The 13929-nt window shown below is 56.5% G+C and overlaps 1 protein-coding gene across 2 annotated transcripts in view; it reads right to left on the reverse strand.

Annotated features, from left to right (window-relative positions):
• Positions 1-287: 287 nt before the first annotated feature.
• Positions 288-13929, reverse strand: part of Slc12a7 (solute carrier family 12 member 7) — a 74921-nt gene continuing 61279 nt past the window's right edge. The window contains exons 18-25 of one of the 2 annotated variants that reach the window (XM_045138929.1): positions 13215-13410; positions 11921-12090; positions 11666-11797; positions 8911-9018; positions 7033-7211; positions 6484-6498; positions 3390-3523; positions 288-2025 (exon numbers count right to left, since the gene is read on the reverse strand). In XM_045138929.1, coding sequence (XP_044994864.1) covers positions 1934-2025; positions 3390-3523; positions 6484-6498; positions 7033-7211; positions 8911-9018; positions 11666-11797; positions 11921-12090; positions 13215-13410 — 1026 coding nt within the window. In that variant the 3' untranslated portion in view covers positions 288-1933. The remainder of the gene's footprint in view (positions 2026-3389; positions 3524-6483; positions 6499-7032; positions 7212-8910; positions 9019-11665; positions 11798-11920; positions 12091-13214; positions 13411-13929) is intronic. The other variant, XM_045138930.1, reaches the window with a different exon arrangement.

Raw genomic sequence — 13929 nt, forward strand, 5'->3', positions numbered from 1 at the left:
GCAGCCTCAGTATCAGGTGGAATTGGTGATCACACTGGTTATGGTTTCGTTGGCGTCCCTGTCAGATAACTTCTGTGTTACCTGACTTGTGTTTGCCAGCATCGGGATGCCAGTCTAACTGGAGGGAAAGGAGAGTCCCCTCTTGTTTTTTGCAGCTTTCATCTAATGCACCAGGGTAAGCTCTGACCCCCAGTCTGGCCCGGCTGAGCTGAGAAGTTCAAGAAAGGAATGAGTGAGTCTTCTCCAGCCGTTTACAGTAAGCAAGACGTGTGAGCATCTACTCTCACTCAAGATTTCACAGGACTTTATTCTTCCACTAACAAAACCATACAAAGATGAGAGCCTATAAAAGGAAAACGTGAAACCGATCGGAAATGGCTGCTGTTTCCAAGGACAGAGCTTGCGAGGGAAAAGGGACTCCAGACAGGTAAGGCTTCCCCAGGCAGGGGACCCAGGACCTAGAAAGGTCTGCCACTTCGGGGGGCCGACTCAAAGCAGCAGGAGTGGAAACCTTGGGACCTGCCAGGGACACACGCTGGGGAGCGGTCATTCTGAAGGCAAGCTGATCTGTGGGTGCCTAAGGAAGGTGTGCGTAGCCTACACCCTAACTGGAACTCTGTGGACATGGACACTCGGAGAAGCAAGAAGACAGCCCAGCGCCTGGCGCTGTAGGGCCCTGCAAAGAAGCTCTCTCATCGTGCTTCCCCGAGATGTTTAAATAAATAAATACACCACAACAGAAAGCGAGCCACAGATCGCCGCCGCTGCCCACAGCCTGTGAAACAGACCCTGACCTAAAGAGGAAAGAGCTCGAGGGTAAAGTGCAAATTATGCCGCCAGGCCCTGGAAAAGGTACGGAGGCTGCGGCCTTCCCAGCTAGAAAACACAGCACCCGCGGCCGGGGACGCGGGGCTCAGCCAGGCAGACCCCGTGCCACGGCTGCTGGTGCCAAGGGGAAGAGGCCCTTCCCAGAGGGAGGGCAAGGCGTGAGAGGGGTACGCCACGCACGCAGGGACACAGGAAGAGCAACGTTGGCTACCCCGGGTCCGGAGGGCAGGCACCTGCACTGTGCGCAGCCGTCTCTGCGTGACCCACCCTGGCTTTTGCTGTGATCACCTGCCTGAGGCTCCTGGACTGGGGCTTGACAGTGCTCATGAAACGACGTGGCCAGGTTCCCAAGAGAGGGGAAGGTGAACCAACTGCCCGCAGCTCCAGCTCCTCGGCCAGGGCTCTTTCCCTGGGGCCTGAAATCCAGCTGGGACACCCACTCCTACCTCCTCCCCTGGAACACTGGCTCCCTTTCTTTCTGGGGGGTGGGGGGTTCTGCCCCGAGCCTTGCCCGTGCGTGGAGTGTACGCAGGAGACGCAGAGACGGGAGACGAGAGCAGAGAGTCTTCGACCTGCCCACTGTACAGATGCATAACTGAGGACAATCGGCCTAGCGTGGAGACAGTTGGGGGGGGGAACCCCACAGCCTCGCTGATGCTTGGCTTCCAGCCCCGAGGAACCGCGCGGTTTGTTCACGAAGTCTTCTGGACAGGGTGGAAAGGCAAGGTGACTCTCATAGCTGCTGGACAGCCGGCCGCAGAAGTGACCTGACAGTCTGGAGGGTCAACGCTACATACAACGGGGAGAGCCAGCCCCAGGATCCTGGGCACACCCAGCTCTTCCCTGGGTGCCGAGAGACGCAGCCCCGTGGGGCTCCTTTGCTCCTCATTGCCTGGAGTTATCTTCCACTTGGAGAAAGCCCAGGGTGTCCTCTAAAACGTGTGGGAAGCCACGTGTGGCGGGGTGACGAGTGTCACTGTGCGAAATCCTGGTGAGCTAGGCCACGTGTGACAGGGCTGGGGCCGTCACTACACAGCGTCCTGGTGGGCTTCAGGCCAGCTGCAGCTGCCAGCACAGACCTCATACTGTCCAGGTGAGTCCAGCATTAGGAGTAGATGGTGATGACCTCACGGCCGCCACCCCTGACCAGGAGGACTCTGTTCAGCCCCTCAGTCAAGACCTCAAGAAACTCCATGTCTGGGGCGACAGTTAAGGACCGTGCTGACTTGACCTAGCCACGCCCAAGACCACAGACTCAGAGCAGGCCAGGGTGCCAAGCCCAGGGGAGGGGAGGATACTGGGAAAGAGCAGGAAAGGAAACTGTCACCCCTAGAAGGCTGACAGTCCTGGACGTTCTAGCTACTGACCACGTGAAACGTGGTGGGTGACCAGAGCTCCTTGCACACACGGATGGTCAAGCCGGAGTGGCCTGTAGCCAGTCAAGCTGGAGAAGACATCATGCTGCTGTGGCTCTGGACATAGAAACAAGGCCTCCCTGGGGTCCCAAGTGGCCATCCAGCAAGAGCCCAGGGGTGTCAAGGCAGGCCCTTGTTACCGGCAAAGGGCAAGCTCCCAAAGCTGTGTTCAGTGGACAGTGCCTCAAAACCTGAGAGTCGGGTGTCCGCCCCTCTTCACCTGCTTCTGTGGTGGGATGGAAGGCAGCGAGGGGCATGTGCTCTGATGTGACCTCTGCAGGGACAGGGGTAGCCTGGCTACTGAGAGTGGACAGGCCCACGTGGGACACCAGGGACTCCGTGCTTCCTGTGGGGCTCACAACAACTCACAGCAGGCTTGGGACCATGCCATCCTTACTGGACATTCAGGGCCACGGTTTTCTGTGTCCTTAGGCGCCCTGGGTCCTTACACGAAAGCCTGTCGGCCTTGGAGGTCCACACTGACCCTTCAGTTCCAGTGCTGACCCCTCCAAGGCAAATCGAGGTGCACGTGAAATGGGCTCAGGGATAGGACACTTGCTGGCATTCCTGAGGCCCTGGGCACTGCCGGAAAAGACACATCCCCTGTCCCCAGCAGCTCAAATGCAGCGACCCTTCTCCAAATGCGAGGAGAGACCTGGTCGCCGGACCTGCCGGCCTGCTCAGGTTCCGTGGCACTTGCTCCCCCACCCCCCTGCCCGCCACCACCCAGCTTTCTCACCTCTCAGGATCTCAAAGCAACACAGTGTGGGGCAGGTAAGCAAGTATGCTCTGGCATTGGTAACCGCAGATGGACCCCTCCTGCCTTGGAGCCCCATCACCTACCATTCCTAGCTCAGAGGCCTCTGAACAAGAGAACAGGCCTTGATACAGCTACATTCTTGTGGTGTGGTGTGGTGTGTTTTGCTTTGCTTTTTTTTTTTGAGGTAGGGTCTCTCTAGCTCAGGCTGACCTGGAATTCACTACTGAGTCTCAGGGTGGCCTCGAACTCACCGCGATCCTCCTACCTCTGCTTCCCGAGTGCTGGGATTAAAGATCATGCCTGGCCAGTGCCACATTCTTAACGCCATCTGGCAAGCGTCCCCCCCCCATGCACACACACAAGCAGGCGACATCAGGAAAGGATACAGTTCTCGTCCCCCTGGCGGTTTTTAGGAGGCCCCGGCATATTCAGCAGGACCAGCTGGGCGTCTTGGGATTTGTTGAGGACGACACCGTTGAGCTTGACAGCCGTGTGCATCCTCCTGACGTTGGACTGGTCCCTGCAGGAGGGGCAGAGTGGTGGGCAGCAAGGCTATCTGACCTGCCCGCTGAACACACGCATGCTGGCAAGGGCAGGGCTCAGAAGGAGGCCTGGCCACCCCCGAAGAGCCCACAGGATCATCCGGGGACAGGCCGCAGGGTAACGGATTTAGCAGCAAGAAGCATCGGGCCCCCAGACATCCTAGAACGGAGAATGACTAAACTGCCAAGCTTCTAAGGACCGTGAAGAGATGCCAGGTCAACTACGACACTCAGGTTAGCCACATAGGCAAAGCAGCCCTTGGCGCAGGCGGAAGCAGGCACGGGGGACACTGGAGCCGTCGGGATGCCCGTGGGAACGAATGGGCCCATCTCTTAGCACAGTGACATGTCCACAGAATCCCTGGCATCACCCTAACCCCACGTGAGGTGGAGATGGGCAGTGAGTCTGCTGACCCACGCTCACACACACAGGTTCAGGCCAAGCTGAAGTCATGCAGTTGTTGGCAAGGGGAGGCCCAGAGCCAGCCTCCACCTGGCTATGACAATGCCAGCCTGCCACTCTCGGGTCCTATGGTGTGACAGGGGTCCAGCAGGGGACTAGGCTCAGGCGCATGTGTCCACGGCACCAGCAGGGGCCCCTCTCAACTGGCCCCTGAGAAACCAACATGCTGCTGTCTTGCTGCGCTGAAAGGACGAGAGTGTCCCAGACGCGGTGAGCCAAGCCCATGACCGCGGCCGCTATAGCGGGCAAAACGCCACCGGGTTTTCCGCTCCGTGTGCTCACCTACACAACAGATGCCAGCCTCCTTGTCTACCACACATGTCCCCTTCTCTGGGGTGTGGGGGTGCTGGGCACGCAGAGCCAAGGTTCAGGAAGCCACTCTGGGAAACCCTGTCGCAGAGTGCTGTCTGCCTCAACCCGTTTCTGTCTGCACTGGGACGCTCATGTCACAGGGCAGAACCTGTGGCCAGCCTCTCTCAATCTGCCCACACACTCCTGATCACAGCTCTTCCCGAGCAGAGGCACCTGTAGCCCGGACACGGGGGGTGGGGGGCACAAGGAGTCACCACTTGAGGGTCACGGAGAGGCCCCGAGATGCCTGGGCTCGTAACCCTCTGATTAACTCAACGCTAAGCCAAATAAAGTGGCTTCGAACTACCAATCACCGGGAAGAAAACGGGGCAGTGGGCACTTCGTCTACTCTCTCCAGTTTAATTTGATACAATTATAGGCAGGTCTCTGCCCCTGGCACCATCCAAGACCTTGAATTACAAGAACCCTGAATTCCCTGCCGGCAAAGGTCACAATTACTGCGACTGGTCCAACAGCAGTGTGGAAGTCATGTAGAATCTGAGTGTCAGGCCTAAATCTGGCCAGGTCTATGTTCCAGAGCGGCATGCCCTGTGTAATCTAGAGGCACCAGAGGGCCTTGGAGAGGCACAAAGGTTCTGGAAGCTAAGTGACGCTGCCTCTGTTCCCAGCAGCCTGGCTGAGAACCACTTAACAGGGAAAATGTTCCTCACAGACGAGCTTTCCAGACAGCGTCCAGGCCTGGGACCGTGCCTACATACAGGAGGGTAAGGCCATGTCCGTAGCCAGCTCCAGAGCCAGCCTGAATCTGGCCAATATCCACATAAAGACAAAAGACATAGACTGGAGGGATGGCTTAGCGGCTAAGGTGCTTGCCTACAAAGCCAAAGGACCCAGGTTCAATTCCTTGGGAACTATGTTAGCTAGATGCACAAGAGGGTACATGCATCTGGAGTTCGCTTGCAGTGGCTGCAGGCCCTGGCGTGCACATTCTCTCTCTCTTTCTCTCTGACTCAAACAAATAATTCTTTTTTAAAGGACACATGCACACTCACAATGTCTACATGTGCTAATAGGTGCATACCCATATGCATGTGCAGGCACGTGCACGGGCGTATACACAAACCGTGGCACACGTGTGCCCTAACTGGCAAGCACATGCGCTCTTAACAGCACATGGGCCCACACGCACATATGCTCCAAGTAGGCCGTGAGAAACAAGCCGAAACTTCTGGCGGTGGCCAAGTACAGCTGCCCTGGACCCCTACAGACGCATGGGGAGTCCCCGGCTGTGCGTGCCTAGATACGTGTGTGACACGTGCACAAAGGGACGGGGATCACACCCCAGTCCCACGCCCAGCTGTTTCTTGTGTGTTAATGAACGACTTGGGGACACTTGAGCGGCCAGGCAGACACGCCCCCTATGTGTCAATGGGTCTCAGTTCCCTCAAAATGGCAGAACGTCCAAGGGTTTCCTTCGTGTCTGAGTAATTCAGGCGCCGCCACATAGCCAAGAGCCCCTTCCCAGTACCCTGAGTACTAGCGAAGAATCACACCCTAGTGGGACTGGGGCACAGAGCACAGGGCACAGGGCCAAGGCAGACGGGTAAAGGGACTGAGACAGCGACATCTCCGGGTGGCTTCGGGACCTGTCCTCCCAGCTGCAGATCCTGCCACTGGCTCTTGGTCCTGGACCCCCCACCCCCCCGGGGGGCCCTGGGGCTCACGTGCATGGACTCTGAGTATCTGGTCGACCCACATCCCGTCTCAGGAGAGAAGAAAGGGAACGGCCTCCTGGGCGGGCAGGCATGGCATGGTGGGGAATCCATTCTGCATCCGCCACGTGGACCCGTAGGGATGTGGGTGAACCGGCCTATTGAGGCAGGGAGCAAACGCCTGCCACCTCTCAGAGAGGCTGGGGACCTCACAGGCTGTGCCTAGCATCACTTAAGAGAGTGACAGCCAGTCAGTCATATGCCCTGGGCCACTCTTGAGGGGAGGGGTCGAGATCAACCAGGTACTCCATACACACACACAGGGCCGTGCAAGGAAATGTGCACGCACACACACACACACACACACACACACACACACGGGGCGCTACACACACATGCAGGCATGCACAATAACTGAGGCTAAGAAGCGGCCTAAGAACACAGGACTTACAGGTTTCCCCACTCTCTACATGGAAGGACAAAAGCACAGGAAAAAAAAAAAATAAACAATGGTTACCCCAGCTCAGAACACCCCATACTTCAACCAGCCTCCCCGTCTAACCAGCCAGAACGTCTGACCTCGTCTTTCTGGGGAATCCCACCAAGCGGGGTCCCCAAAGCCTCCATGCCCTCCCTGGGAACTCGAAGCTTTGGGGACAGCCCACCGTGAAGAGCTCTGGCCCTCTCGTGCAGGGGCTGTGTGAACATGGACTAGCTGGACGAGTCAGGCTGGTGTTGCCATGGGCCCCAGCCACTCCTAGGGTTCTCAGAATACCACTGAGACAAGCCAAGGCAGTGGGTGCCCCAGAGGTCCATGATGCAGCCTAGGCTACTGGGGAGAAATACGGGAGTCCTGCGTCTATTCAGAGCTCCATCTTCCCCAGATGTCAACCGCCACCAGCAAGACAGGGCAGGCTACCTCGTGCAGAGCGGAAACACGGCCTCACCAAGCTCCCCGGTGGGCAGGGGTGGGTGGCGGAGGCCACAAGCGACCACTCACGGCTTCATGCTGAAGAGGTCCTTGAAGCCCGACACGGCGGCGTCCTTGTTCCTGTGTTTCTCTGCGATCAACTTCTCCTTCGTCCAGGTCATCTGCACCTTGTCAGGCGGTGGCGGCGCCTGGTGCCTGGTCGCCGCCGTGGTGTGGGACGCTGTGTTCCTGTCATGGATCAGCTGTGCCTGGGGGGTGGGGGGGCACAGACAAGTCAGTGCCCACGGTGACCAGCGTGCCAGGCGGGCCACAGAACAAACCAAAGAAAGGGACAAGTGTGCAACCGGGTGTCACGCGTGAACCAGCCACCTCCACCTTCACAAAGGTCTCCCTGGCGGATTCCTGGCTCCTTCCTCTAACTCTTTTTTTTTTTTTTTGGTTTCTCGAGGTAGGGTCTCACTCTAGCCCAGGCTGACCTGCAATTCACTATGTAGTCTGAGGGTGGCCTCCCGAGTGCTGGGATTAAAGGCATGCGCCACCACGCCCGGCTTTAGTAATTCTTTTTAACTTATTTCTCTATTTATTTGTTTGAGAGTGAGATAGAGAATGGGTATACCAGGGCCTCCAGCCACTGCAAACAAAAACTCCGGAGGCATGCACCACCTTGTGCATCTGGTTTTATGTGGGCCCTGGGGAACTGAACCTAGGTCCTTTGGCCTTGCAGGCAAGCACCTTAACTGCTAAGCCATTTCTCCAGCCTGGTTTTAGTCATTATTAAGGTGTCTCTTAACCCATGGTGTGTGGGCTCTTTCTCCTGGCTGGAGCCAGAGATTGGCTAGTCCCAAGACTCCCCGCGGCCCACGGAGACTGTGGTAGAAACGCAGCCAGAGTCCTCCCAGACGTGAAGCCAGCTGCTCCAGGCGCCCGGCCGGCTGTCTGTGAACAGACGCACAGGGCGTCCTCCCTGGGCCTTTGGTCCCAAACCTCTGCCCTCAACTCTGCCAACAGTGTGGAGTGTTCACTGCTACCACGGCACCTGCTGTTCACAGGGGCAAACCTACTGACGCTGTGTCCCGATCCCCACGGAGCAAGACCCCCTGTGACCCCAGTCCTGTCGCTGCCTCCGCCATGACCCCTTCTACCCAGTCCTCCAATGCAGACTCCAGACTGTGTGTGCCCGAAAAGACCCGTGAAGACATGGCCTCACAGAGGCAGCCATGGAGGGCTGGAGAGATGGTTCGGTGGTTAAGACGCTTGCCTACAAAGCCTAATCACCCGGGTTCGATTCCCAAGTACCCAAGAAAAGCCAGATGCACAAAGTGGTATATGCATCTGGAGCTTGTTTGCAGTGGCTGGAGGCTCGGGTGCATCCATTCTCTCTGTCTCTTCTCTCTCTCTGCTTGCAAATAAATAAAGACTTAGTTTTTAAAAAGAGGTAGAGGGCTGGAGTGGTTAAGGTGTTTGCCTGCAAAGCCAAAGGACCCAGGTTTGAGTCCCCAGGACCCATGTTAGCCAGATGCACAAGGGGGGTGCATGTATCTGGACTTCATTTGCAGTGGTTGGAGGCCCTGGCACACCCATTCCCTCTATCTCCCCCTCTTTCTCTGTCAAATAAATAAATAACTAAAAATAAAATATTAAAAAATAAAATAAAAAAAGAGGTAGATCACACTTTACTCACTGTTCACCTCTTTCCTAGGTGTAGAGTAACCACAGCAATGCAAGCCCTTGGGGTCACTCTGCACCTAAGGGGCACAGGTGGCATGCCTACCCTTCGCCAATAGCCCACGTCAAATGCCACGGGTAGCGAGTGCCTACTGAGACACATTACTCACCCGCCCACTGCTTCCGCTAGCACCACCTCCACATGCAGGGAAAGACCCCCCAGTGCTTCCCTCACACACACACTCCATCGCGCCCCCCAAGACCGCCCTCGTACATACACACCTCTCTCTCGCGCTCGGTTTTGGACAGCTGCATTTGCTTCAGCATCTGTGAGCGCTGCTCCATCATCAGCGTCTTCTCGTAGGTGAACGCAGAAATGTCGTTTTCAACCTAGAAAGGCCCCGAGCCGCACAGGTCAACGGGGCGCAGAGCGGGGCGTCGCCATCAGATGCCACCCGCTCCACTCAGTGCCGAAGGAGCCCGAGCAGGTGGAGGCCGGGCCTCCTGGGCCCAACTGTCCCCACCGTGGGAGTCAGAGCTGCACCCCGGAGCCGCCTGGGAAGGTGTGGGAGCGTGGTTCACAGTGACAGGTGGCCATGCTCCGCAGCCCAGTCACACCCGTCAGGAACCCTGTGACGCTAACACACAGAACGGCGACAGCAGTGGCTCAGAGCTCCGCATAGCCGGCTAGCAGGGACCACGGTACCAAGGGACACAAGTAACAGGTGTCATTTCCCTGTCTCGGACGAGCTCACCACTCACAGAGTAAATCCATCAGCAGCATGCTACACACACGGGGGAGCGGAATTTTAGCACCAGTGACCTGGGAACAGCCAGGCCTCAGCACTCAGCGGCCCTGCCGGTTACACCCAAAACTCACCCTGGTGTGGGGTGGGGGGGTCACTCCACCCTCACCATGTCCCCAGGGAGGGACACGCAGCTCTGTGTTCTGGGTGGGACTCAGAGAACAAGGGCAGCTACCAGAGGCCATGCTGGGCAGGACTACTGGAGAGCGCATGGGCCGCTGCACCCAGGGGCTCTGAAAGTGCACGGATGTCTGTCTGTCCCTCGAGGCCTCAGCTCCTCCCAGGGCTCATTCATAAGCAGTTTCTGCTACTATACAAATTCCTGTGACTCCTCAGCTGCAGTCAGACCTAGAGGGACGTCCTCAGGGGAAGGAACTGGGAGCAGGACCCTAGAAAGCAGCCATGCGTGGCTGAAGCTGTCAGATATGAACACATGAGGCCAACCAGCACAGACGTAAGAGATGCGCTCTGGGGCCGGAGAGATGGCTCAGCGGTTAAGCGCTTGCCTGTGAAGCCTAAGGACCCCGGTTCGAGGCTCGATTTCCCCAGGACCCACATTAGCCAGATGCACAAGGGGGCGCACGTGTCTGGAGTTCGTTTGCAGTGGCTGGAGGCCCTGGCGCGCCCATTCTCTCTCTATCTGCCTCTTTCTCTCTCTGTCTGTTGCTCTCAAATAAGTAAATAAAAATAAATGAAAAAAAAAAAAGATGCGCTCTGAGCTACACAAAGCTCTCGCACAAGGAGAAAATTGAACTCCATGTGCCAACATTCTCCGGGAGTTGATGAGAAAATGCAAGAGGTTGTCAATGATGCAGGAAGATGTCTGGCCTCATTCATGATTAAAGAGATGCAAGGTGGGGCTGGAGGGATGGCCTAGCTGTTAAGGCATTTGCCTGCAAAGCCAAAGGACCCAGGTTTGATTCCCCAGGACCCACATAAGCCAGATGCATGAGGGGGCACAGGCCATCTGGAATTCATTTGCAGTGGCTGGAGGCCTTGGAGCCCATTCTCTCTCTCCCCCTCGTTTTCTGTCACATAAATAAAAATACAGACACAGATGGAGGCAAGCGGTGTGTGAGCTGAGACAGTGGAAGGCCCACGGTGGCCACTAAGCTACGGGCTTCTCCATGTGGCCTTGGGCAGTTTCCACCACATCGTCCCAGGAGGAGGGAGAATCCTCCATCCAACATGGCCATCCCCATGTCTATGGGCTGCCCTCCACTGAATATGGCCCCTCCACATGGCTATAGGAAGGGAAGGGAGTGGACAGCTTGTATCTAATGTGACATGCTCCCCGTTCTGTTACAGGAACCAGACTGCTCAGCAGCCCACACACCATGCATAGCCAACAAACACTAGGTGCCATCTATGACCAGGACCATGTAGCTCACACAGTGAGGACAAGGCCACTCAGAGAGAGCAGACAGCAGTGAAGAGAACTGAAGGAGGCGCTGGTGACCGGCGTGGGGCTACTCGATCTGTAAGGTAAGTTTGGGGCGGACACCTCGGCACCAGCAAATGGAACACAGCGAATCCTGCCCGTGGCAAAAAGCCCGTGGTCACTTTCTTCTCCCTTTTGGCCTCAGTTACCACCTCACTGATGGCCCAAGTTAGCCACAGACAGACAGGTCACTTCTAGCTGTGGGACCATGTGAGCCTGTGTGGGCAAAAACACCGAGCATCAGGGGCTATTGCAGAAGAGGTGGCGGAAAGAATGTAAGAGCCAAAGAAAGGGTAGGACTCCTTACAACGTGCTCCTCCAAACACAAGATGGCCTGGATATTCATGACCTCACAGTGCCTGACACTACCTACACAAGACCATCATATGAGGAGGAAAAGATCATGACATCAAAATAAAAGAGAGACTGATTGAGAGAGGGGGAGGGAGGGGAAATGATGGAGAATGGAGTTTCAAAGGGGAAAGTGGGGAGAGGGAGGGCGTTACCATGGGATATGTTTTATAATCATAGAAGTTGTTAATAATAATAATAATAATAAAACGCCAAGCATGCCCTCACAGGCCTAGCTCATGAGAACTGCTGTCTACTAAGATGCTCCAGGATGAAATGACACCCCAAGTAAGCCAAAAGACGGGGACTGTGAGATTATGCATCGGAGGGACACACATGGATGAGGCACCGTCCCAGCACGGTTCCCCAGACCTCAGAGCTGTAGGAGACGCCCAGATTCCTCCCCCAGCTCCCCCGGACACAGAGCAGTGGCACACACCATCTCTACCACCTCCACCTCGGCACTGATGCGGAGGTGGTACAGGAACATCTGCAGGTCCTTCTTCATCTGGATGCTGTTGTCATCCTCCTGGGCCACCGTGAAGATGCGCATGCGGCACTTCCGCCACACCTGGGGAGCGAGGACGGACGGACGGACAGACGTTCCCGGGGGAGCCCCACCAGCCTGACCACCCCGATCCGCCTCGCCCGCCACCCACCCACCCCCCGGGGCCCAGGGTAACCCCCGAGGCACCTTGTGCTGGCGCAGGAGGAAGGGCAGCAGCATGAGCATGCCCCCGTCGTGCACGATCCACCACACGTCGATGTGGCCGTCGCTGAAGCGCTCCTGGTTTTGTGGGAAGAGGTCGATGTTCTTGGCCACCAGCAGGGCCTGGTGCGCAGCGGTCGTGTCGCGCACGGTGTCTGTGGAGAGAGGGAGCCGCGGGACACTGAGACCACGCAGGGCGCGCAGGCTTCCCTCCAGGCAGGGGGCAGGGTCCCCGCGAACCCCCCCAACTCAGGGCAGGTGATCAAGGGGCAGCCTTCATGTCACCAGCTCCTCAGTGGCCTCTGGACGACTGTCACATCCTAGGGAAATGCCCAAACGGGCCCAGGGCTTGGGGATGAGGCGTTTAGAGAATTTCAAGAGCCCGGCCTGGTGGCGCACACCTTTGATCCCGGCACTCAGGAGGCAGAAGTAGGAGGATTGCCGTGAGTTCGAGGCCGCCCTGAGACTACATGGTGAATTCCAGGGCAGCCCTACCTCATAAAACCAAAAAATAATAATAAACATATAATAATAAATAATAATAAAAATAAATAGAACTATAGAGAAAAAAATTCCTTTTGATTACTTATTTACTTGTGTATATATTTCAAAGATTTCCTTTATGTTTTCAGCACACACATGAGCTTTCACAACATGCATGAGACGTCATACACATGAGCTGTCCCCACATACGAGACAACACACAAAAGATGTCAACACGCTCATGAACTGTTGCCCCACAGGAGTCATCATGCGAAAACGAAAGTCACTATTCATAGACACTTCCTAGCCAGGCGTGGCGGCGCACGCCTTTGATCCCAGCATTTGGGAGGCAGAGGTAGGAGGATGGCTGTGAGTTCGAAGCCACCCTGAGCCTCCATAGTGAATTCCAAGCAGTCACTGGATTTTTTTTTTTAATTTTGTTGTTGTTGTTCATTTATTTAGTTAGTTAGTTGAAAGCGATAGAGAGAGAGAAGGGGGGGAAGAGGAGAGAGAATGGGTACGCCAGGGCTTCCAGCCACTGCAAACAAACTCCAGACGCGTGCGCCCCCTTGTGCATCTTGTGCATCTGGCTAACGTGGGTCCTGGGGATTGGAGCTTCGAACCGGGGTCCTTAGGCTTCACAGGCAAGCGCTTAACCGCTAAGCCATCTCTCCAGCCCCCGGTCATTGGATTTTACCCGTGGCTGACAGCTTGGCCACAAGCCCTTACTGTCAGGGGTCTTAGATGTGACAGCTCATGGGTTGGGGACATCACAGCGCCCAAGGTTGACACCTACCCACAAAGTTCTTCCAGGAGAAAGGGTTGTCCGCCTGCTTCCAGGACGAGGGCCAGCCCATGAGCACCGTATTATGTTTCATGCCCCCCAGGCCAGCTGACTGGATCAGATGGGACGTGCCATCCCGCAGGTTGGAGGACACCACGAGCTGGCAGAAGCCTTTGGTCTTCTCCACACCCATCAGCGAGCGGATGTTCTGCAGAGGGAGGAGAGAACTGATGTGTCGCACTAGGCTGGGTGGGAAGACACTGTGCCGGCTTCCGTGGCAATGAGGGAGCCCCACACCGACCGACCGACAGACAGACAGACAGCATGGCCTGGCCCGGCAGGGGGAGGACCTGAGGCGGGCTGAACAGCTGCCGGCCACGCTTGCGTGAAGGACTCGGCGTGTCTGCTGGCATGAGGCAAAACTAGAGCCGGGCGTGGTGGCGCACGCCTTTGATCGCAGCACTCGGGAGGCAGAGGTAGGAGGATCGCTGGGAGTTCGAAGCCATCCTGAGACTCCACAGTGAATTCCAGGTCAGCCTGGGCTAAAGTGAGACCCTACCTCAAAATAAACAAAAAAAAAAAAAAAAAAAAACCTCAATGGAGGTGACAAGGAGAGCTGTCACTATGGCACATGATGCCACCAGGGGTTCCTGAGAATGATCCGTGTCGTCACCAAACCACCCACGATGTCATGGGATGTTTGGGAACCATGAGCTTCATCGGGATG

Source organism: Jaculus jaculus, chromosome 20 (genome assembly GCF_020740685.1).
Source record: "Jaculus jaculus isolate mJacJac1 chromosome 20, mJacJac1.mat.Y.cur, whole genome shotgun sequence".
In the NCBI taxonomy this organism is placed as follows: Eukaryota; Metazoa; Chordata; class Mammalia; order Rodentia; family Dipodidae; genus Jaculus; species Jaculus jaculus.